The sequence below is a fragment of the Cetorhinus maximus genome, chromosome 14, assembly GCF_964194155.1.
Source record: "Cetorhinus maximus chromosome 14, sCetMax3.hap1.1, whole genome shotgun sequence".
Lineage (NCBI taxonomy): Eukaryota > Metazoa > Chordata > Chondrichthyes > Lamniformes > Cetorhinidae > Cetorhinus > Cetorhinus maximus.
Window position 1 is genome coordinate 6,373,054 of NC_135892.1, and position 26,125 is coordinate 6,399,178.

Below are 26,125 nucleotides of genomic sequence, written 5' to 3' on the forward strand. Positions count from 1 at the left end.
AATCGGATGACAATAAAGTCACTAGGATTCCAAAATTCTGTAGGCAGTTCAGATGTGTGCAAAATGTCTAAAAACAAAATTAAATCACATGCTAACTTCATGCTCGGTGCGTACTTGATATAGTCCACGTTTAACCCGTTCACCAACATCTTTCAAAGTGCGAGCGCAAGAACAACGGGTCAAGTGGCCTCTTTCTGTGCTTTAAAATTTGTTAACTTACTTCAGGGCAGTTCTAATCATCATTTTTTTTTTCAAATTTAGATGAGTTAGTAATTTTTAAGTATCGCTTCATCCAATATGAGGAGTTCATAGAATCATAGAACAATACAGCACAGAAGGAGACCACTCAACCCATCATGCCCATGTCAACTTTTTGAAAGAGTTATCCAATTAGTCTGTGCAATAAATTTCCTATTCAAGGATTCATATACTCTTGATAGTTCTCATTGCTGCAGCCATTTCACTGAGGATGCGTGGCAGGTGGTTTATACAGCAGCCTGAGCCATTGCAATAAGGCATTTACTAAAGAAAGAAGGGGGGGGAAGAAAAGCAATTTGATGTGACAAATTGGTTTCTATAAACCGCTGCAGAGGTGGAAGCCCAGACTGTGGAAGAGCTAAGACAGCAAAAGGCATTTGTGAAGCTTCAGAAAAAGCACTACAAAGAAATGAAGGAGTTGGTGAAGAAACACCATAAGAAAACCACTGACCTGATCAAAGAGCACACGGCAAAATCCAGCGAGTTTCAGAATGAGTATTTAAGACGCAGGGTGCTTCTGGAAAAATCAGCAAAGAGAGATGGTAAGAAGAGGTAGGTGCAGCATTCTGAAATACTTTTGTGTACTTACAGTGGGACTTTGTCTCCTTTCTAACCTCTTGTCTCAAGGGCTTTTTTACCCCAAAATATTTGTTGCAGATAACTAAGTGGTAAATTGATCCTTCGCGAGCTAACATTAAAATAATTCTAAGAAGTGTGGTTTTATACGTGCCTTTATCGTGGCTTATTTTTACATTGTAGAAAGTGATGAAACTTTCAATTTTAAACTCCTGGCACACCCTGTGACATTTTTTGCACTGTTAAAACTGACCTCACCGACATAAGCATCACAGGTTGACGGTGAGTGTTTAAAACGTGAAATATTTCATATCACAAGCAGCTGGAAAATAACACAATTTTTGGGCAATGATCCACGTTTCAGTGGAATTGACTGAATGGTTGAAGGACCTCCCTGGGAAACAGCGTTTCTCAGAAGTTTGTTTCAAATTTGCGTAGCGGACAACCCGAACGCCAGAAACTGACAGAATAATACATCAGACACATTAAATACAAAAATTGCCTATTCATCGTGTAAAATAAAACTCGTAGTCAGCATGGGATAATAAAAGTCTCGAATTTGAAATGCAGCATGGAAAATCACCATGTCAACGACTAGCACAATTTCCAAGCAATCACTTTGCTAAGCTGCTATCTCAATTACCATTCTAGATTTAGCCATAACAAAAAGTTGGTTTTAAAATTAACCCTATGCTTCTGATTCAGGGCAGTATAGGCAGCATTTCTTTATAAAAGGGGGAACTGATGAAAGGGATGGTGATTATCATGGATGTGTTTATTTAAACATGGCTTTGTTGAGCGAGCTGGCCTGGATAGGGTATGCATTTCACAGTCTGAGCGAGCTGCAATGACATTCACAGTTGGAAACACCCGCTTTGTGAACAATTGTGCCTCTAATGACATTGACTCTGTTCTCTCTCAGCGCCGGTGACACCTCCTCAAAGAGGCCCTCTACATTACCATGGAAATCCAAGCAAATGGTTATTTTTTGACATAAAAATAAAAGCAAAATACTGCGGATGCTGGAAATAAAAGTGAAGTTGCTGGAAACGCTCAGCAGACCTGGCAGCATCGGTGGAGAGAGAGAGAGAGAAACAGAGTTTTGAGCCTTCCGAAGAAGAATCACATTCGATTTGAAAAGTTAACTCTGTTCCTTGCTGCGCAGTTGCTGCCAGACCTGCTGAGTATTTCCAACACTTTCTGCTTTCATATTGTCTTATTTTTGATATTTGCTTTAAATGGTAGCCAGGAAGCCAAAGTGCACATTAAAGAAGCCATTTTGCGAGGCTCTACTCCCAGCATAGAGCTGGATAGACTGAAGCCTATGACCCAGAATCAGTGTTCTAGCTCTATCTTGGACCCACACACCTCCTCCTGATGAGAAACCTCACTGGAGATGGGACTTCACAACCCTACCCCTAAAGTGCAATCACAAGCATTTTGGTAAGGCAAATGCACGGTATTGTAACCCTCCAAAAAAGCACAGAAACAGATGCAAAAAGGTGAAAAGTTAACTCAATCCGTCATTATGGTTCTTCTTGATGAATGAATTTTCACTACAGTTGCTTACAGTAAGACAGGGCTTTACAACAGCAAGCTCATTTATACCATGGAACATGCTACTATATATGCGTTATTATATAATATTAGCTGATTTAAAAGGTGTTGCAAGCAGCAGAGTGGATGAAGTGCTAACTTATAATGACAGGAACATTACACCATAATGCATGTTAGGCCTGATTGCACTCTTGGGTACACTGTCATGCTGGTGCTGAAGGGAGGACATAAAATCAAGCGATTTCTTGCTTCATGTTCACTAAGTGCTTGTTCTCAACACACATCATCTGTAGGCTTCATGCCATGCCATTCCGAAGTTGCAAGTTGGCTGCAAGCGTTCAGGCAGCAGATGATGAAGCTGCGCCCATTTGATCCAGATCAACCTGAGGCAAACGTCCTCTCTCATTGGCGGGTAGTTTTACCAATTGTTCCAGGTGGTTTGGGGCCTGTTTGCCTCCATGGTATCTTTACTTAATCTTGTACCTCAACCAGAAACTACTGTACTTTAACTACTTAATGAGTTTCAAAAAGGGCTACCACATTTGTTCTGGGAAAATGAATACAAATCATAATATTAGAAATCTAGACAACATTATCCGATAAAAGCCACACTGTACCATGAACACTGGAAAGGCAAACGTGCAAAGTCAATTAAAGAGCTGCTTTGCCTCTGTAATTTCTCTTGCTCCCATTTCAAGTGAATACACAAGGGGAAAAGAGCAAGCCTACCCAAATCTTACTGAGTTATGCCTCAAACCTGATGTCCTAAGGAGATTAATAAAACAATGACAACTTATATCAGAAGAGTGCGGAATTGCAGCCGAGAGAGAACTCGATCGGCCCCAGCGAAGGGGACGGGGCCACAATCGGGAGGCCCGGGCCGGGGGAGGGGTGCTGGCAAGCAGGCGTGGCTATTTTCATTGGGTACATTGTGCCCGAACCTGAGGGGGTCCCCCAGGGCCCACAGCGAGGTCGCGAGGGTTTGACTGGTGGCCTTGCCACATGGCGTGGGCATCCCTGCTGCTGTTAAAAAGCACTTTTTTAAAAAGCACCACTTAAGGGCCCCAGCTGGCCCACGCCCAACACTTAGCCCGTTGCTGCTAAAATTCCAGCGGATGTGGGTGGGAGATGGTAATGATGTTCCCCCACCCACCCCAGGCCATGCTGCCCAAATTTACATTCCCTACCCCCCCTCCCCACCCCACCCCACTGCCTTCCCACCTGCTCCCCAGGATTCTGGGGTTGGAGAAATTCTAGCCATAGAGTCATTACGACATGAAAGGAGGCCATTCAGCCCATTGAGTCCATGTCCATATCATACTGGTTAATATTGGGAAACTCTGGGCATTGCAAGCACAGGTATAGGTGGAGACTCCCCTCAGCTGACAGGGTGCTGGACATAGGGAACACACCAACTACAAGCCCAGGCTTCTTGATAGATGGCGAGGCCTCCGAGTGAAAACACTAAGCAAGGTATTCAAAGGCACAAGCAATAACTTTACATGTGAGTTTAATCATCTTATTGTGAAATATGTATTTTTAAAATTTGTGAGAAACTTTAGTCAGCAGCCTGTGGTGGGGAGGAAGGCAGTAATTGCTGACCAAAACAAAAAGATTTCAGAATAGAGTTTTGATCTTTTCTTTCATTTGTTTACCTGGAGGCTGTCCAAGAACGATTAGGCTGTGTTTTTGAGCTTGTGATTTCCATGCTGGTTCATTACCAGACGATTGGTGTGCTGGAAACCTGTTCAGATATAATTTGCTTTATTCAGAAAAGAAAATTTGAGTCAATTAAGGCCAGGTGTAGCCAAGAAGTTCAATGTGTTGGGCCACAGTGTGACAGGTAAAAGGAAGTGAGATATTAAAATGTGATGCTCAAACCTTTTGCATTGTTACGAGCAGTCCCAGGGCGAGGTCCCCCTATTTGTTAATTTCCTGAACAGGATCCCAGTTTTGTTATGCTCCCGGGTGAGGAGGATTGAGCTGTCTCCCCTTCTTTATTCAACCCCCTCATTTGATTACAACATGGTTAAATTGAAAAGGAATCCCTCTCCCCTTTTCCCAGTCCAAATGTATTTATTTTTTTAGAAGGAGCTAATTTAACCAGATTTTCTTGAGTCAAGGAAAGATTAAGTTTAGTGGTTACTAAAACCCGAGAAAAATAATAGAAAAGCTTCACATTTCTTTTATTCCTTTACGGGATGTGGGCGTCACTAGCTAGGCCAGCATTTATTGCCCATCACTAATTACCCTTGAGAAGGTCGTGGTGAAATGCCATCTTGAACCACTGCAGTCCATGTGGTGTAGGTACACCCACAGTGCTGATAGGGAGGGAGTTCCAGGATTTTGACCCAACGACAGTGAAGGAATGGCAATATATTTCCAAGTCAGGATGGTGAGTGGCTTGGAGGGGAACTTCCAGGTGGTGGTGTTCCCATGTATCTGCTGCCCTTGTGCCTCTAGGTGTAGCAGTTATGTGTTCAGAAGGTGCTGCCTAAAGTATATGAATCAGTCTTTGGCTTGTCCATGAGGTGTAGATGACGGTACATTGCGGCTGTTAAGTTGGGTGATTTCGATAGAGCTGGCTTTGGCAGTTTCGCAGTTAGTTTGGAGACACTTGGTTCTGCAGGGTGACTGAAAGGCTGTCCTATTTCCTTTATATTGTGGCTTCTGCTGAGCTTTGCCTCCAGCAAAAGAGAGAGAGAGAGATCCTTTGGCTGCAAACTGATTTTCCCCTGTGTATTCTGGAAGGAAAAAAACTATGAGCGGAATCGTCCCAGATTTGCACTAAGTGCAGTAGCAGGTGGGTAAAACATCGCATTACTGATGCTTTCCCAGGAAACATGCCGTTTCCATGGCAGGTGGGTGGATGTCTGCTGAGACGTGCGAATCAGCCTTTCGTCTCCGCAACCATAGGAGATTAAAGTTCAGTTTTTTTTGCATTTTTCCTATTTCCCTTTCAAATATCTCTGCTTGAAGAAGGCGATGGCACCTTTCAGGAGTGATATTCCGTGTCCTCTCAGGGCCAGTCGGTCAAGTTTAATCCACATAGGAATCTTCCAGGAAGTGGTCACTTTACATTATCAGCCATCTTTTGCTCAGTGCCTTTGCTTGTACTTCTCTCAAAATAGAACCCACAGGTCTTCCTTAAAAATTTCAAATTGCCCAGAGGTAATTGATACCACTAGTCCACTGTCATAACACTTCCCCGGACCACAAATTAAATGAGATTCATTCTCATTTCATTACAATGGGAAAAAAATATATAACAACAAACACACGCACACATTAATTCTCCTGGCCTTGGTCAATATTATCTCTTCAGTTCCAGCTGGGTCTCTCTAAGTTCTGGACAGGGCGTCTGTAGTCACATTTGATTTCCTGACAATGTGGGTGATTTTTAGGTGCTACAGTTGGAGGAAAAAATTTCAGCAGGATAATCTGGTATTCTATGTCTTTAACTTTCCCGCAGAGTTAAAGGGTTGTGGTCAGCATTGACTGTCGTCTCTCTGTATCCATTTTGGACATATATCTCAAAGTGTTCGAGAGCCAGTAATAAACCAAGGGCTTCCTTCTCTACTGTAGAAATAGGTCAGCTGAGCGGTAGCGAACATGCTCTTTGCGAGCTTGACCACTAGGTCAGCTGACTGTACTGTCTGGAAGAGGGCTTCCAGTTGTTCTAAGTAAGTTTCCCAGGTGTCGCTGTACACTAGGAGGTTGTCTAGATACACTACGCAATTGGATAAACCCCCTCACTTGCTGGTTAATCAACCTTTAAAAGGTGGCTGGGGCATTTTGGAGTCCAATTGGCATGTCTTGCACTGGTATAATCCATCCGGAGTTATGAAGGTGGGGATTTCCTTCACGCCGGCAGTCGAGGGAACCTGCCAGTATCCCTGATTAAATCTATCTTTGTAATGTAAGCCACTTTACCTACCCTACCAATGCAGCCTTCCAGCCGAGCTATTGGATAGGAGTCGGCTCCAGCATGTAGCTAATCTCCTCCTGAGCCCGGGCCAGCTTTTCTAAGCCTAGACCATAAGGATGTTGCCTTATGGGAGGGGCCTCTCCCACACCCACATCATGTAGAGCTAGTGTGGTGCAGCCTGGCCTGTCTCTGCATAAGCCTTTTAAATGCAGTGAGCAGCCTCGTCAAGTCTACTCCCTGTTCTTCGCTTAGATAGATGGATAAGGAGTCTAAGTTCACTAGTATCTCCGATTAGACACTCTACAGCCTTCCGGACTTAACATTGTGTTCAACAACTTCAGACCATGAACTCTCTCCTCCACCCCCACCCCCTTTCCCAACCCCCTTTTTCCAATAATTTATATTTTTAAAATATATTTTTCTTTTCCCACCTATTTTTAAATTTATTTCGATCTATCGTCTTATCTCCACCTTTTAGCCCATTTCGATCCTTTCCCCCCACCCCACCCCCCACTAGGGCCATCTGCCACTAGCTTGTCCTGCTTTCTACCCTCAAGGTCACCATTAGCACATTCCTTAGATAATATCACCACCGCCAACACCCCTTTGTCCTTTTGTCTATGACATCTTTGGCAATCTCTTCTTTGCCTCCACCTATCACTGGCCCCCGATCCAGCTCTACCTGTCCCATCCCCCTCAACCAGCTTATATTTCGCCTCATTTCTATATTGCTTTAGTTCTGATGAAGATCATACGGACTCGAAACGTTAACTGTCTTCCTCTCCGCAGATGCTGTCAGACCTGCTGAGTTTTTCCAGCTATTTTTGTTTTTGCTTCAGATTTCCAGCATCCGCCGTGTTTAGCTTGTATCTCTGTGTTGGTTAGCCGGGTAGTAGGGGGTTCAATGTGGGCCTCACCCACGTGTCCCTCCAATTCGTCCCCAATGCTCCCCTCGTCCTCTAGGTTGGGTGGTAATGGAACAGACTGTTACCTGGTTGCCCCCTTCTCGGCTGTGATATTGCTTTATCATGTTGACATGACGCAGCCTTTGCTTTTTCCCCCGATCGGGGGTCTCACTTAGGTATTTTACTTCCCCGAGCTTCTTTGCCAGTCTGTACAGGCCACTAAACTGGGCTTTTAAGGGCTCACCTGGTATTGGTAGGAGCACTGACACATAGGCCAGAATCTTCCGTTCGGTGTGCGCGGGCGGGCTCCACACACTGCCGTGTAAAATGACGCGCGGTGACTTTGGGCGTGTATTCCGACATCACCACACGTCATTCCGGTCTCCCGTTCAGCAGGTGAGCACCGGAGTCGGCTGTGCGCCTGCCAAACTTTCAAAGGCCTGTTAAGGCCATTAGTTACCTAATTGCAGTGACCGTCAGGGCTGCCCATCCAACCCTTAATGTAGGCGGGGGACAGGCAAAGAGCCCAGGCGGCCTTCACATTTCTCATGAAACCTCATCCCGCCCATGGGATTTATAAATTAAATAAAAGGGTTTCTAAATTAAATAAAAAATTTTTAATTAAAATTCATTAACATGTCCCAGCTCATGACACTGTCACATGAGGGGGACATGTCTGAATAATTTTATTTTTTTATTTTGAAAATCTTTTGAACTGAGCTTAATCTCCCTGAGGCATGGAGCTGCAGGGAGATTCCTGCGCTCTTCCGCAGGCCCCGACTCTCCCTCCACCCCCTGCCCGCACAGGCAGCACTCAGCACCTAAGCCTTCATTGGCCCGCCCACGTAAAGTGGCCGATCGCGGGTGGCTGTCGGCTCCACGCCCGCTCCCGACCGGCTCGCCTGACGGGGAGAACATTTTCCCCATAGTCTCCTGGCTGAAGGCTTCAGGCCCTGGCATGTCTGTCTGGCTGTTTCTTCATAGCTGCCTGGGAGATTTTTTTAAGCGTTCTTGGGCCACATCAGGGGCTCTCATGAGTTGCTCCCGGAACACTGTTACGTAGTCTAACTTGGAGACTTGCTCCTTGTGTTCTAAAAACCTCCTTGATTGGTTTCAGAGGCACCCGCACTTGGTGCCCGTAAACTAATTCAGATGGAGTGAAACCGGTGAACTCACTGGGTGAGCCTCTGGTGGTGAACAGAAGAAAACCTGGTCCTTTATCCCAATTGTGGGGGTGCTCGTGGCAGTCTGACCTGATCACTGTCTTTAGGGTCTGGTGGTACCGTTCCGGTGCCCCTTGCAGCTATAGGTGATACACTGAAGACTTCAGCTGGGTTACCCCCAGGTTACTCAGGACTTCCTGGAATATTTTGGGCATGACACTTGAGCCCTGGTCTGACTGGATCTCAGTGGGCAGCCCATACCTGGTAACGGATTGGGTTAATTACCCAACCATTATTTTGGCACATGTGGTCCTCAGGGAAACAGCCTCCGGGAAGTGGGTATCCATGACGGTGAGGATATACTGGTAGCCCCCTTATGTTTTGGCCAGGGGCCCCACACGGTCCACTAACATCTTGCTGAATTGGTCCCCAAAAACCGGCACGGGAATCATAGGCGCAGGTTCAGTGTGCACTGCCTGAGCTAATGGGCTGAATTTTCCCCCCATCGGGGGAGGGAAGTTGATGGGCGGGCACGCTTCCGATCGGCACCCCCGATCAGAGGCATGGCGCCATTTTATGTGGGCGGGCCAATTAAGGCCCGCCCAGCGTGAAGTTCGTACAGAAGCACTATGCGCTCCCTGTGTGGGTGCGGGGATGGGGGTGGAATCGCAAAATCGAGAGTGTGCTCTTTCACGCATGCGCACGGAAGAGCCCACTCATCTCCCTGAGGCTAAGTGCAGTCTCAGGGAGATCGTCTGTAAATGCAAAAAAGACAAAGATAGAAAAATAAAATTTCCCTTACCTGTCCCCTCATGTGACAATGTCACGAGTTGGGACATGGCCATAATTTTTACAAAATCTATATTAAAATTTTTTAAACTCTACATGAAACCTCATCCCGCCGGTCGATGAGGTTTCATGTTTTTTCTATTTGCCGCCAGAGCTCCTGGCTGACCCGCCAACCTTAAGGTTGGACAGGCAGGTCCTTTAATTGTTTAATTGACCATTGACAGGTTGGCGGGCGCGCAGCTGATTTTGCTGCGCTCCCGCCTTCCTGAAAATTTAAATCGGGCGCGGTGACGTCGGGAGTTCCCCTTGACATCACCGCGGGTCATTTTATGCGTCGGCGAGTGGGCCCTGCCCCCGCTCGCTGACCGGTAAAATTCTGCCCGATGTTTTTAACAGTGGGTCAGCTTGCTGGGCCGCTACCAAGGCAGATTTATTTATTACCTCCTGAGGGTCTTCTAGACACCAGGAAAAAGTTTCAGATAACCAGACCATAGGGTCTTCTGTCTGCAGTGCCACCTCACCCTCCACTGACGGAGCTTGTCTGGCCATAGACCGGGTTACCACACCGTCAGGGAAAATGCCAACTTTGTTCTGCAGCTGCTCAGTCTCTCTGACCTCAGTGGGCTTTTCTGAGACCACTGGGGATGCTTTCACCTTTGACCCCGCCAAGTCATTGCTGAGGAGCAGGTCGATCCCGTGCACAGGCAAACCCGCGGTCATTGGTCCTGACACGAGGTAGCATTCCAGATGCACCCGGTATAAGGGGATGGGCTTGTAACCTCCCTCAATCCCCTTTACCAACACCTTGGCCCTTACTGCACTCTCTGGTGGAAAGGTCATGCCTTTTCCCAGCAGTAGGGTTTGGCTGGCCTTGTAACCCTCAGTGTCACTATCGGCTTACTCACCTCACCCTGGGGAAATGTGGCCACCCTTCCTTCGGATACAAAATCCCTGTAACTCTCAGGGATTTGTTTAACCTTTGGAGTGCATCTACAGGGGCTCACAGCTGCAGTCAGAGGCAACGCCTGGTCTGCTATGCTCTCTGACTGACTCCCATTATCTGCACGGGGATTATATGCCCCAATAAATCCCACTGGTTGGCCTCACTTTTCATCCCAGCACCACCCTTTCTGCCCTGAGGAGGGCCTCCAGCATTCCCCTCTCTCCCACGGGTGCTCAGTTTCCTATCACTCTCTCCACCTCTATCCTTCCCAGTTGTTTGGGGGGTGACTAGGGGAGGGTCTCTTCCAGGACCAGGGTTTGTGGATCAGCCCATAATCATCAGGCAGAGTGGCTGCCTGCCTGACCCCTGTTACCCTCTATTCCTCTATGTGTGACCTTATTGGGAAGGCTATGGAGTTTCTCAACTCCTCAAGAAGAATTATTTCACAGAGATTTTTGTAAGTAGCTTCTGTTTTAAGTGCCCACACCCGCTGGTCAAAAGCAAGTTGCTTAAACCTGTCAAATTCCTGGTACATCTGCTCAGGCCACTTCCTGAGGGTGTGGAATTTCTGGCACTAACTGGTACACGCTTAAAATAGCCCTTTTTGTTGCCTCATAGTCAGTGGCACTTTCCTCAGGCAAGCGGGAGTAAACCTAATGAGCTTTTCCTGAAAGCTTACTTTGCAGTAGTAGGGACCAATGATGGTCTGGCCACTTTAACTGTTGTGCCAACCGCTCGAAAGAGATAAAGAAGACTTCCACCCCTGCTTCATCAAACTTAGGAATTATATGAGCAAACTGGATTGCTTCAGCCCTTAAGTCTGAGATAGTAATGTCTTTAAGTGACACATAAGGATTCCTGCCCCTCAGCTTGAGCTGTTTCAGTTTAAATTCCCTTTCCCTTTCTCTGTCCTGAAATTCTCCCTCTTTCGTCTCTGCCCTTTCCTGTCTTTCCTCTTTCTCTCTTTCCCTTTCCTTTCCTCGTTCCTGAAATTCTAATTTCCGCCACTCCAATTCTCTACCTCCAAACTCTATCCGTTTCATCAACCTCAATTTGCACCTGTAGATCGTTGGCCACCCCTTTTAAAAGCTTACGTTTCCTGGCTTTCGGGCGAAATTCTAATCCTAAGTGCCTCGCTGGCTCTTTCAACTCTTCGAGGGACTGAACTGTTCAATTTTCATAAGCAAAGTCCCTTCCATCAGTAAAAACACTGGCACCAAACGTGGACATTTTTACATTTTCGGGCAGACTCAGGAAAACCTTTTTGCGTTTTTTTTTTAATTGGCTTCACATGAACAATTTTCTTTCCCCACTCTCATTCATTCATTTTGTCTGTGGGAACTATCTTAGCATGAGCCCTCAATTTGTTATGACCAGTCCCCGGGCGAGGTCGCCCAATTTGTTAACTTCCCGAACGGGACCCCAATTTTGTTATGCTCCTGGGCAAGCCGGCTCCTCTTCCTTATTCAATGCCCTTGGTTGATCGCAACAAGGTTAATTCAAAAGGGATCCCTTCTCCCCATGTGTACCTGTTCCGAGTCCAAATGTATTTACATTTTAGAAGGAGCCAATTTAACCAGGCTTCCCTGAGTCAAAGAAAGATTAAGTTTATTAGTTACTAAAACCAGAGAAAAATAATAAAAACACAACACACATATACACAGATCAGAGTTGAGAAGTTAGGAGTCCAAATAAAAGTTTTCTTAAAAATATACAAATCAGTCTTTGGCTTGTCCATGAGGCATAGGTGGCAGTACGTTGTGGCCATTAAGTTGGGTGATTCCTGTAGAGTTGACTTTGGCAGTTTCCCAGTTAGTTTGGAGACACTTGGTTCTGCAGGGTGACTGAAAGGCTGTCCTATTTCTTTTAGATTGTGGCTTCTGCTGAGCTTTGCCTCCATAACAGAGAGAGAGAGAGAGAGAGAGAGATCCTTCGCCTGCATGCTTCAGGAGGTTGACTAGCTTGTTCTTCTGCTTGCTGTCACACACAGTCACACACCAGCACGCCAGTTTTTTAACTGATTTTCCCCTGCGTATTCTGGAAGGGGAAAAAACTATAACACGCACCCAGAGTCCATGTTCTATTTATCTCAGACCATTTACACATTCTGAGATATAAATCACAGGAGATAGAGTTCAGATGTCTGCTAAGACATACAAATCAGTCTTTTGCCTCCGCAGCCACTGGAGATTAAAGTTCAGGTTTTTTTTTTTGCATCTTTCCTATCTCCTTTTCATGTGTCTCAATTTGAAGAAGCCTATGACACCTTTCAGGTGCAACATTCTATCTGCTCTCAGAACCAGTCGATCATGTCTAATCCAGATAGGAATTTTCCAGAAATTGGTCAAGTTACATTATCAGCCATCTCTTACTCAGTGTCTTGTATTTCTTTTTTTTTAAAAACTGACCTTCCTTAAAAAGTTCAAATTGCCTGCAGGTAATTGGTACCGTTAGTCCACTGTCATAACAGTGTGCATGAGAGGCCACACTACTTATTAATATATTTACAGCACTCCCATGTCTTTGCTCAAAGCATGTCCAGTGATATGCTGCTTTATAAGGATATAGATTGGTGGCCTGTGATGTATTATTATGTTGCTCGGTTGAAGCTGCAGTGCTTTCAAGGTGGCAAAATCTAATTGCTATCGAGTCGATACTGGATGAGTTTATCCAGTCAATAGTCTTCAGGCCAGAACCCTGGCTTTGTTTGTCTTTGTTAAGTATAATTAGTGAAGTCAATTAAGCGGCAGCTGATGTCCTTACGCCAATGTTTCCTCTTCCTGGAGAGTATCTCTACACGTCCCAAATGACAGCCTTTGTTTCTTCATACTCCTTTTCATAGTGTGACACTGAAACCTGAATAGGACATCTGAAGTGAGTTGGAGAAATGCATCCGGCATGAAACGGAGAAGTACTACGGCAGCAAATGTGTGCCAAATGTATCGATGATATATTTAAATATATATGTCAGGCAACTTCTGTGGAGAGAGGAACAGAGTTAATGGCCCAGACCTTCATACGATCATAAGAAATAGGAACAGGATTAGGCATTTGGCCCCTCGAGCCTGCTCCACCATTCAATAACATCATGGCTGATCTGATTTTAGCCTTAATGCCACCTTCTTGCCTGCCCCTCCATAACACTTGTCTCCCTCGTTGATGAAATATCTGTCTAACTCAGCCTTGAAAATATTCAATGATCCAGCCTCCACTGCTCTCTGAGAAAGAGAGTGACAAAGACTAACAACCCTCTGAGAGAAGAAATTCCTCCTCATCTCTGGGTGGCTCTATGTTTTTAAACTGTGCCCTCGAGTTCTAGATTCCCCCATGAGAGGAAACATCCTCTCAGCTTCTACCCTGTCAAGCCCCCTCAGAATCTTATGTTCCTGTTAGCGACAAAGTGCAGGCTTGAAATAATATTCCTTGTGCCAAGCTTGTCCACTTGTTTTGGTTTCCATTGCTTAATGTCTAACATCCTGTCAGTGACCTTCAGTGACTTTCGGCCCATCATTGAGTGTGTTAACTCCAGCCCTGCACTTAGAACACATTTTTTCTGTAATATGTGTCTATGAAATGCCTTTAAAGACAATCCCAAATAATCTGCGTTTGGTGCACCGCTTGATCGGCCTCACGCCCACCACCTTAACATTCGCCTCCTCCACCACTGATGCACAGTGGCAGCAATGTGTGCCATCTACACGATGCACTGCAGTAACTTTCCAAGGCACCTTCAACAGCACCTTCCAAACCTGCACCCTCCACTACCTAGAAGGACAAGGGCCATTCAACGCCTCAACTAACCAGAGTCGACTGGCTAACCAATCAGCACCCTTTTCTCCTGTAGTATAAATTGTTGTGATCGTTTGAAATTTGGCATTCTTGCATTTGTCCTGATGAGTGCAAGACGAAAAGCTTCAGCAACATGTTTCTCTTCAGCAATATGGACGAAATAAGCTAATTTCTCCCAGGAGGGACATCATTACTTTTATCTGAGGAAGCTAGGGCAGAATTTGGAGGTGGAATTTGGAACCACCGAACTCCTGTCCCATTGTGCACCAATTCGTAAACCTGAGGAACCTGGGTACGAGCGTATAATATTTGGGTATATTATAACACTATTTAACTGCAGAAAATATGATATGCAACATATTTCCTCCATTTGCAGCCTAGGCAATCTGGGCACAAGGGCTCTGTTGGGAACATAGGAACGGAAGTCGGCCATTCAGCTTGTCGAGTCTGCTCTGCCATTTAATATGATCGTTCCCGTGCTATTTCCATATCCCTTGATGTCATTAGTCTCCAGAAATGTATCAATTTCTGTCTTGAACATGTTCAATGATTGAGCTTCCACAGCCCTCTGGGGTAGAGAATTCCAAAGATTCACCACCCTCTGAGTGAAGAAATTCTTCCTCATCTCAGTCTGAAATAGCCTATCCCTTATCCTGAGATTATATCCCCTGGTTTCAGACTCACCAACAGGGGGAAACATCTTATCCACATCCAGACTCTCACGCCCTTTAAGAATTTTGCAAATTTCAATGAGTTCAACCCTCATTCTTCGAAACTCGAGGGAATACAGACTCAGTCTCCCCAATCTCTCCTCATAAAACAATCCCTCCATCCCAGGGATTAATCTGGCCCACCTCTGTTGCACTGCCTCTATCGCAAGTATATCCTTCCTTAGATAAGGGGACCAAAACTGTGCACAATACTCCAGGTGAGGTCTCACCAAGGATCTATATAACTGCAGCAAGACATCCTTACTCCTGTACTCAAATCCCCTCACAATGAACACCAACATATCATTTGCCTTCCTAATTGCTTACTGCACCAGCATGCTAACTTTTAATAACTCATAAACAAGGACACCCTGGTCCCTTTGGACACCCATACTTCCCAACCTCTCACCCTTTAAGAAATATTCTGCCTTTCTGTTTTTTTTGTCAATGTCAATAACTTCACACTTGTTCCATCTGCCATGTTCTAGCCCATGCACTTAGCCTGTCCAAATCCTCTTGAAGCCTCCTTGCATCCTCCTCACAACATACTTTCCCACCCAGTTTGGTGTCATCAGCAAATTTGGAAATATTACAATTGGTAGCCACATCTAAATCATTTATATAGATTGTGAAACAGCTGTGGGCTTAGCACTGATCCTCATGGTATCCCACCAGTAACAGCCTGCCATCCTGAGAATGACCTGTTTATTCCTACTCTCTGCTTCCTGTCTATTAACCAATTCTCAATTCATACTAGTATATTTCTCACAAACCCTGGGCTCTAATTTTATTTACATACCTCTTGTGTGGGACCTTATCTGAAAAATCCAAATACACCACATCTGCTGGTTCTCCTTTATCAATGCTACAAGTGATATCCTCAAAACACTCAACAGGTTTGTCAAACATAATTTCCCTTTCACAGATCCATGTTGACTCTGCCCAATTTTATCATTCTTTTTTAAATGTCCAGTAACCACATCCTTTATAATAGATTCTAGCATTTTTCCTACTACTGATATCAAGCTAACAGGTCTGTAGTTCTCCATTCTTCCTCTTTCTCCCTTCTTAAAAAGTGGGGTTACATTTGCTACTTTCTGCAGGAACCTTTCTAGAATCTATAGAATTCTGAAAGACAACCCGAATGCATCCATTATCTCCCTAGCCACTCCTTCAACACTCTGGGATGAAGTCCACCTGGTCCAGGGGATTTATCCACCTTCAATCCAGTTAACTTTTCAAGTACTACCTCTCTACTAATACTAATTTCTTTTAATTCCTCAGTTAAACAAGTCACTTGGGTGCCTAGTATTTCTGGGAGATTTTCTGTATCTTGTTCTGTGAAGACAGACGCAAAGTAACTGTTTAGTTTCTTCTCCATTTCCCTGTTCTCCACTATAAATTCTCTTGTCCCCAACTGTAATGGGCCCACATTTGTCCTAGTTTATTCTTTTCCTTTTCAAGTACCTGAAGAAGCTTTTACAGTCCACCTTTATGTTTCTCACTAGTTTGCACTTGTATTCTCTTTTCCCTTTCTTAATCAGTTTCTTGGTCCTCCTTTGCTGGGTTCTAAACTGTTCCCAATCCTCAGGCTTACCACTTTTTCTGGTACCCTTATAAGCCACTTCCTTTGAATAATGCAATCTTTAACTTCTTTCATTAACCACGGTTGATTTACCTCTCCCTTTGGGTGTTTACAGAGGAATGTATATCTGTTGTAGACTGTGTAGTATTTCTTTAAATACTAGCCACTGCCTGTCTACTGTCAAATCTTTTAGTGTATTTTCCCAATCCACCCTAGCCAACTTACCCCTCATACCTTCATAATTTCCTTTCTTCAGATTTAAGACCCTAGTTTCAGAATGAACTCTATCATATTATGATCACTATTTCCCAAAGACTCCTTTACAGCAAAGTTACTAATTAGCCCTTTCTCATTAAACAACACTAAATTCAAACTAGCCCGATCCCTAGTTGGCTCCTCAACATACTGTTCCAGAAATCCATCACATACACACTCCAGGAATTCCTCCTCCAGAGCATTAGTGCTGATTTGGTTAACCCAGTCAATGTGTAAATTGAAGCCACCCGTGTTACCCATGTTGCATTCATCTCTAATTTCCTGATTTATAGTGTGCCCAACATTAGCACTACAGTTTGGTGGCCTACAAACAACTCCCACCAATGTTTGCTGCCCCTTCCTGTTTCTTAGCTCCACCCAAACTGATTCTACATCATGACTGCTGCAATTATACAGGGCCTTGGTGAGACCACACCTGGGATATTGTGTGCAGTTTTGATCTCCTTATCTGAGGAAGGATGTACTTGCTATAGAGGGAGTGCAGCAAAGGTTTACCAGACTGATTCCTGGGATGGCGGGGCTGACATATGAGGAGAGATTGAGTCGGTTAGGATTATATTCGCTGGAGTTCAGAAGAATGAGGGGGATCTCATAGAAACCTATACAGTTCTAACAGGACTAGACAGGGTAGATGCAGGAAGGATGTTCCTGATGATGGGGGAGTCCAGAACCAGGGACTAGTCTGAGGATATGGGGTAGACCATTTAGGACTGAGATGAGAAGAAGTTTCTTCACCCAGAGAGTGGTGAGCCTGTGGAATTTGTTACCACAGAAAGTAGTTGAGACCAAAACATTGTATGTTTTCAAGTAGGAGTTAGATATAGCTCTTGGGGCGAAAGGGATCAAAGGGTATGGGGAGAAAGCGGGAGCAGGCTATTGAGTTGGATGATCAGCCATGATCACAATGAATGGCAGAGCAGGCTCAAAGGGCCGAATGGCCTCCTCCTGCTCCTAGTTTCTATGATCTTTCGATCTAAGATCCTCTGTTACTAAAGTATTGATCTCATTCCTTATTAAGAATGCTACCCCATCTCCTGTTGCTTTTTGCCTATCCACCCTAAATGTCGAGTTTCCTTGGATATTCAGCTCCCAATCTTGGTCACCCTGTAGTCACGTCTCTGTAATGGCAATTAAATTATACCCATTTACCTCGGTTTGTGCATTCAAATTTTTGCAAATGCTAGGTGTATTCAGATAGAGTACCTTTAATTCTGCCTTTTTAACATTATTCTCTATTCTGATCCTATTTGATGGCTGCCTTCACGTCGTCTGTCTTCTATTTTTGCTTTCTACTTTTCTATTTCCTTTTACTAGTTTTACTTCCCTCGAGTCTGAGCTCCCTCTCAGGATCCCATCCCCCTGCCAATCTAGTTTAAACCCTCCCCAACAGCACTAGCAAAACTTCCTGTGAGGATGTTAATCCCAGTCCTGCAAAGATGTCTGCCTTATTCAGGTCCCACCTGCCCCAGAACCAGTCCCAATGCTTCAAAATTCTGATGCCCTCCCTCCAACACCAGTTCTCTAGCCACATGTTTAATCACTCAATTCTCCTATTTCTGTGCTCACTAGCACATGGGACTGGGAGTAATCCTGAGATTACTGCTTTTTCAGTCTCCTTCCTAGCTCCCTGAAATCTACTTTCAGGATCTCATCCCCCTTCCTACCTAAGTCATTGGTACCAACGTGGACCACGACCTCTGGCTGTTCACCCTCCCCCAGAAGAATGTCCTGCAGCCACTCCATGACACACTTGACCCTGATACCAGGGAGACAACATATCATCCTGGACTCACGTCTGCAGCCTGTCTGTTCCTCTAACGAAAAAATTCCCTATCATTACTGCTTTTCCCCTCTTCTTCCTCCCCTCCTGTACAGCTGAGCTACCAAACCTGGCTGTGAATACACTCCTCCAAAGAACTAACACCCTCACCAGCATCAAAACCAGAAAAGCGAGTGGGACCTCAAGGGACTCCTGCACTATCTGCCTGGTTCTCTTGGACTGCTTGGCAGTCACCCATTCCCTTTCTGCCTCTATGCTTCTAGCCTGTGGTGTGACCACCTCTCTGAACGTGCTATCCATGTAGCTCTCAGCCTCGCGGATGCGAGTGACTCCAATCGCAGCTCGAGCTCCGAAACCCGGAGCTCAAGTTTCTGCAGCTGGTGACGCTTCCTGCACAAGTAGTCATCTAGGTCACCGGTAGCACCCATGACTTCCCACATACGACAGGACATGCATTCCACGCGACCGAGCTGCAATGCCATGTCTTAACTTTATTTCACCTATGGGCAGGATCTTCCGGTCGGCGAGCGGGGATGGGGCCCATTTGCCGATACATAAAATGACGCGGGATGACATCAGGTGGAGCTCCCGACGTCACCCCGCGTCATTTCCATTTTCAGGTCGGCGGGGGTGTAGTCGAGTCAGCTGTGCGCCCACCGACCTGTCAACAGCCTATTGAGGCCATTGAAATATTAATTAAAATCATTAATGGACCTGCCCATCCAACCTTAAAGTTGGCAGGAAGGCCGGGAGCCCTGGCGGGCTTCAGACAAAACATCAAACCTCATCCACGTGCAGGATGAGGTTTCATGAGGGTATTTAAATTTTTAATAAAGGTTTCAGTTAAAGTTATGGACATGTCCCAACTCGTGTGACAGTGTCACATGAGGGGACATGTCAGGGAAATTTTTCTATCATTTTTATTGCAAATTTTAATTCGGAGCCGATCTCCCTGAGGCAGCACTTAGCCTCAGGGGGATCAGTGCGTATGTGCGAAAGAGTGCACTCCCAGCTGAGGGAATCCCCCCTCACCTCCCCAGCCGCCTGCACAGGGAGCGTATAGCTGGACGGGCCTTAATTGGCCCGGGGGCGCCGATTGGAAGCTGCACTTCCCTCCCACCCCCCCCCAACGGAGAGAGAAAGTTTTTCCCTCTGTTAACTTTTATTTTACTTATATTAATCTTACTTGGCCTGAAATTAATAAACCTTGCAACTATTGATAAATCTTACTAGTACTGATAAATCCAACTAACACTTAACACACTTTACTAGCTTCAATAAACCTTACTTAAAGCATCTCTTTCCTCCGTGCATCGGATTTCCGGGTGAACCTAATTTGCAACTCACTTGGTCTACGCCTCACTCGAGTGTCGTCTCCTGACCATGCGCCCCTTACTAAGTTTTAAATGGGCACTTTCCTTACCACAATCGACTCTCATATAAAATTGAGAGCTTAGTGTGAGCCCAATCCCGTTCAAATGTTTTAACCAATCTAAATAGGGCTCGGTGTGTTATGACTGAAAGGGGTGATGTAAATATTTATATATCCCTGTGACATCGCTGCGATGCAGCGCCACCTGGTGGCCAGATTTCCATTCCGAGGTTTTTGTCGCCTTGTTGGTCACAGCTCTTGGGCATCGGTGTGAGCTGCTGGCACTCAAACGGTCACCCATGGCAAAGCAGCAGCTCTGCCCTATCGTGGAAAGGCTCCAACGTGCACCGACGTGCACAACAGGAACCTCTGGCAAAAAGCCCTGCCTGCAACAGCGGGCTGCCAGAAGGTCAGATGCCGAGATGTTAAACATGTTACAACCTTTAACCAAAGGTGGCCCAGAGCTTTCCTGCAATAAAGCTACCTCCAAAAACTAATGACTGCGGTTAACGTTAATTTTTAGTGCCGGGGGGGATAGATCATGAGGAGAAGCGTAGATTGCCAGACGGTGACATCACTCCTTCTTCAGCAAGTTAAAATTACCCCCACTAATCCTTGAGAAATTTTGACGGATAGAGTAAAATGATTTTGCATGTGCTTCATTTAATACAGGGGTCATGTTAACCCATCGCTTTTCCTTTCCAATCAGACCTGCTGTATATTTCCGTCATTTTCTCCTTTTAATTCAGATTTCAAGCATTAACCATGTTTTTCTTTGTTTTGACTCACGTGGTTGTGTCAAATGTCAAACCTGTTTCAAAATGATTTAAAACAGGGATAATTTGGTTGACATCAACGATAACTTTATGCCTTTATATAGCACCTTTAACGCAGTAAAACGTCACAAAGTGCTTGACAGGAATGTTATCAAACAAGATTTGACACTAAATGACTTTAAGAAGGCATCAGCACAGATGAGAGAGGTTTTGAGGAGCATCTTAAAGAAGGAGCAGGAGATAGAAAGAAAGGTGGAGGGGTTTTGCTAGGGAATCCCTGAGCTTAGGACCCAGGTGGCTGAAGGGCCAACCACTAATGACGGAGCGACGAAAATCATCGGGATGCACAATGTCGTGTTTTTATAATGATACAAAAGGCACGAATTACTCATAAGGGATTGTGCAAAAGATGTTGTGAGTTCACTTATCAAAACTAGGCACAGGAGAACATTTATATGAGGGTAGAAAGCTTGAAGACATCAGCTACAGAGCTGTGTGTGCTGCACTCTGCTCACAGGCCAAAAGTGAAACCGAGACTGGATCACATGACACACTTCCCTTCTCATGATGACCTGCTGCTCTCCCTTAAAAGCATATTACAACACACAAGCAAACAGAATTGGAAGAGCACAGTGATCTCGAAAGGTTGTACGGCTGGTGGATGCTATGGAGATAGGGAGGGGCGAGGCCGTGTAGGGATTTGAAAACAAGGATGAGAATTTTAAAACAGGCTAAAATTGGCAGGAACCTCTTTCACAACGCTTACAGATGGAATAGAAAAAGTAATTTTTTAAATGAAAAAAAATACACTCATGATTTCAACAGAAGGAAGCAACGATAATGCTGGAAGGAGGGAAGGGTAAAACTCCAAGAAGTATGTCTAATGGGAAACAAAGCAGCAGGTTAGCATGTGGGGGGGTGGATTCAACTTCATGGAAAATTATGAAAAAACTGAAAAGAAAGGAGAGCCCAGAAGAGGCTATTAAAGTCCCCAGAACACAAAATAGGACAGAGTGTTTGGAAAGGGATAGGAATCTAACTTCAAGCACATCAGGTAAAGGGACGACACTGAGAAAGGGGACGGGAAATACAGGACTGAAGGTGTTGTATCTGAATGCACGCAGTATACGAAGCAAGGTAAATGAACTTGTGGTGCAGATTGAAATTGGCAGGTATGATGTGGTGGGCATCACGGAGACATGGCTGCAAAGGGATCAGGACTGGGAGCTAAATATCCAAGGATATATACATCCTATCGAAAATATAGACAGGTTGGCAGAGGGGGTGTGGTTGCTTTGTTAGTAAGAAATGAAATTAAATCGATAGCAAGAAATGACGTAGGGTCAGATGATGTAGAATCCGTGTGGGTAGAGTTGAGGAACCGCAAAGGTGAAAAAACCATAATGGGAGTTATGTACAGGCCTCCGAACAGTAGTCAGGATGTGGGGCACAAGATACACCAGGAGATAGAAAAGACGTGTAAGAAAGGCAAGGTTACAGAAATCATGGGGAATTTCAATATGCAGGTAGACTGGGAAAATCAGGTTGGTAGTGGATCCCAAGAAAAGGAATTTGTGGAATGTCTACGTGATGGCTTTTTGGAGCAGCTTGTGGTGGAGCCCACTAGGGAACAGGCAATTCTAGATTTAGTGATGTGTAATGAGGCAGATTTGATAAGGCGAAGGAACACTTAGGAGGAAGTGACCATAATATGATAGAATTTACCCTGCAATTTGAGAGGAAAAAGCTGGAATCAGCTGTAATGGTATTACAGTTGAATAAAGGCAACTACAGAGGCATGAGGGAGGAGCTGGCCAGAATTGACTGGGAAATGAGCCTAGTAGGAAAGACAGTGGAACAGCAATAGCAGGAGTTTCTGGGAGTAATTTGGGAGACACAGCAAAAATTCATCCCTAGGAAGAAGAAGCATACTAAAGGGAGGACGAGGCAACCATGGCTAACAAGGGAAGTCAGGGACAGCATAAAAGCTAAAGAGAAAGCATACAATGCGGCGAAGAACAGTGGGAAACCAGGGGATTGGGAAGCCTACAAAAACCAACAGAGGACAACTAAAAAAGAAATAAGGAGGGAGAAGATTAAATATGAGGGCAAACTAGCCAGTAATATAAAAGAAGATTGCAAGAGTTTTTTTAGATATATAAAAGTTAAGAGAGAGGCAAAAGTGGACATTGGGCCGCTGGAAAATGACACTGTAGAAGTAGTAGTGGGGAACAAAGAAATGGCGGAGGAACTGAATAGGTACTTTGCGTCAGTCTTCACAGTGGAAAACACGAGTGACATCCCCAAAGTTCAAGAGAGTCGGGGGGCAGAGGTGAGTATGGTGGCCATTACCAAGGAGAAGGTGCTAGGAAAACTGAAAAGTCTGAAGGTGGATAAATCACCTGGACCAGATGGATTACACCCCAGAGTTCTGAAGGAGATAGCTGAAGAGATAGTGGAGGCATTAATGGTGATCTTTCAGGAATCACTGGAGTCAGGGAGGGTCCCAGAGGACTGGAAAATCGCTAATGTAACCCCCCTGTTTAAGAAGGGAGTGAGGCAAAAGACGGGAAATTACAGGCCGATTAGCCTGACCTCGGTCGTTGGTAAGATTTTAGAGTCCATTATTAAGGATGAGATTTCAGAGTACTTGGAAGTGCTTGGTAGAATAGGGCAGAGTCAGCATGGTTTCATCAAGGGGAGGTCATGCCTGACAAATCTGTTAGAATTCTTTGAGGAGGTAACAAGTAGGTTAGACAAAGGAGAGCCAATGGATGTTATCCGTTTGAACTTTCAGAAGGCCTTTGACAAGGTGCCGCACAGGAGCTGCTCAGTAAGATAAGAGCCCATGGTGTTAGAGGCAAGGTACTAGCATGGATAGAAGATTGGCTGTCTGGCAGGAGGCAGAGAGTGGGGATAAAGGGGTCCTTCTCAGGATGGCGGCTGGTGACTAGTGGAGTTCCGCAGGGGTCAGTGTTGGGACCACAACTTTTCACTTTATACATTAATGATCTAGATGAAGGAACTGAGGGCATCCTGGCTAAGTTTGTAGATGATACAAAGATAGGTGGAGGGACAGGTAGTATTGAGGAGGCGGGGAGGCTGCAGAAGGATTTGGACAGGTTAGGAGAATGGGCAAAGAAGTGGCAGATGGAATACAACGTGGGGAAGTGTGAGGTCATGGACTTTGGTAGGAAGAATAGAGGCATAGACTATTTTCTAAATGGGGAGAGAATTCTGAAATCTGGAGTGCAAAGGGACTTGGGAGTCCTAGTCCAGAATTCTCTTAAGGTTAACTTGCAGGTTGAGTCAGTAGTTAGGAAGGCAAATGCAATGTTGGCATTTATTTCAAGAGGACTAGAATATAAAAGCAGGGATGTGCTGCTGAGGCTTTAAAAGGCTCTGGTCAGACCACATTGAGAATATTGTGAGCAATTTTGGGCCCCATATCTCAGGAAGGATGTTCTGGCCCTGGAGAGGGTCCAGAGGAGGTTCACGAGAACAATCCCAGGAATGAAAGACTTAACATATGAGGAACGTTTGAGGACTCTGGGTCTATACTTGATGGAGTTTAGAAGGATGAGGGGGGATCTGATTGAAACTTACAGAATACTTAAAGGCCTGGATAGAGTGGACGTGGGGAAGATGTTTCCATTAGTAGGAGAGACTAGGACCCAAGGGCACAGCCTCAGAGTAAAGGGAAGACCTTTTAGAACAGAGATGAGGAGAAACTTCTTTAGCCAGAGAGTGGTGAATCTATCGTATTCATTTCCACAGAAGGCTGTGGAGGCCAGGTCATTGAATGTATTTAAGACCAAAATAGATAGGTTCTTGATTGGTAAGGGGATCAAAGGTTACTGGGAGAAGGCGGGAGAATGGGGTTGAGAAGCTTATCAGCCATGATTGAATGGCGGAGCAGACTTGATGGGCCGAATGGCCTAATTTCTGCTCCTATGCCATATGGTCTTATGGAAAGCCTGAAAGAAAACCAGAAAAATCTAGTCACAGCCAGAGAAAACTGATTCTCATTTCAACTGGGTCATTTCAGTTGAACGGAATGTGACATCAAGGGGTATGGGGAGAGAGCGGGAGGATGGCGTTGAGATAGAGGACCAGCCACGATCATATTGAATGGCAGTGCAGGCTCGAAGGGCCGAGTGACCTATTCCTGCTTCTATTTTTCTATGTTCCTATGACATGGGGTCAGAACGAATACTATAATCTGGTGTTTTTTGCATGTCAGTTGAAGTGTTCTGCATGTATAATGCAATGCCAGATGTCTCTAAATGGATGGGAAGATAAGTATTTACAGTGGATTTTTTGCTTCTGTGTGGGTAGTTTAACTTACGTCATGTTTTTTTTTCCTGACAGGCCTGAATCAGCAAGTCCAGAGCATCCCAGTTCAAGTATCGAACAAGAACTTACTGCCCTTGATGCAGAAATGACACAGAAATTAGCAGAGCTCAAAGAACAACAGCAGCAACAACTACTAAACCTGAGACAGGAACAGTATTACAGCGAAAAGTATCAGAAACGTGAACATGTTAAACAGGTTTGGACAAGTGTCACTCAATGCTTTGTTTCATAGTGCGTGTGCGTGCATTAAATGGGCCACCAATATGCAACTCAGTCATTTCTATTGGTTATACATTACTAAACCCACTCACTCACTCACTCACATACACATATTGGCATTAATTGCCCATCTCCCAGTTATCCTGAGAGGGTGGTGGCCAGGCTGCCTTCTTGAACCGTGCAGTCTGATAGATATTCTTTATTCATTTTGGGAATGCGGGCATTTCTGGCAAGATCAGCACTCATTGCCCATTCTGAGCTTCCCTTCCACAACTGAGGAGAAAGCCAGGCCACTTCAGGGGACAGTTAAGAGTAAAAACAAAAAACTACTGCGGATGCTGGAAATCCAAAACAAAAACAGAATTACCTGGAAAAACTCAGCAGGTCTGGCAGCATCGGCGGAGAAGAAAAGAGTTGACGTTTCGAGTCCTCATGACCCTTCAGCTGAAGTTCTGTTGAGGGGTCATGAGGACTCGAAACGTCAACTCTTTTCTTCTCCGCCGATGCTGCCAGACCTGCTGAGTTTTTCCAGGCAATTCTGTTTTTGTTTTGCAGTTAAGAGTAAACCACTTTGGTGAAGGACAGGAGTCACACATAGACCCAGACTGGGTAAAGGCAGATGTTTTCCTTTCCCAAACAACATAGTGAACCTTTTGGGTCTTTAGGACAATCTCGTGGCTTTAGGGTCACATTTACTGATTCCCCGCTCTTTATTTCCAGATTTTTAAAACGGTATTAAAATTCTCAAACTGTCGTGGTGGTAATTTGATCTTATTTTCTCTGGATTATTAATCCAAGCCAGTGGATTACTCGTCCAGTAATATAATCACCACATTGCCCTACTCATAGATAAAGCTTATCAACTGGTTCACGGTAAAACTGTAATGCCAGTAATTTGACCTTGAAAATATAACTCCCGAAGACATGATACTCATTGAGCTTCACTTGGATCAAAAACCTAGCTTATAGGAATTCAACACCAACCACAACTTATATTTATATAGTGCCCCAACATGATAAAATGTCCCAAGATGCTTCACGGGAGCATTATAAAGCAAACTTTGACATGGAGCCACATAAGGCAACATAGAGGGAGATGGCTAAATCTTGGTCAAAGAGGTAGGTTTTAGGGAGCGTTTTAAA

The 26,125-nt window shown here is 44.9% G+C and overlaps 1 protein-coding gene across 1 annotated transcript in view; it reads left to right on the plus strand.

Annotated features, from left to right (window-relative positions):
• plcb1 (phospholipase C beta 1) overlaps positions 1-26,125 on the plus strand; it is a 315,255-nt gene that overhangs the window by 213,716 nt on the left and 75,414 nt on the right. The window contains exons 25-26 of the mRNA XM_078556434.1: positions 591-810; positions 24,779-24,959. Of these exons, the coding sequence (XP_078412560.1) occupies positions 591-810; positions 24,779-24,959 (401 nt within the window). The remainder of the gene's footprint in view (positions 1-590; positions 811-24,778; positions 24,960-26,125) is intronic.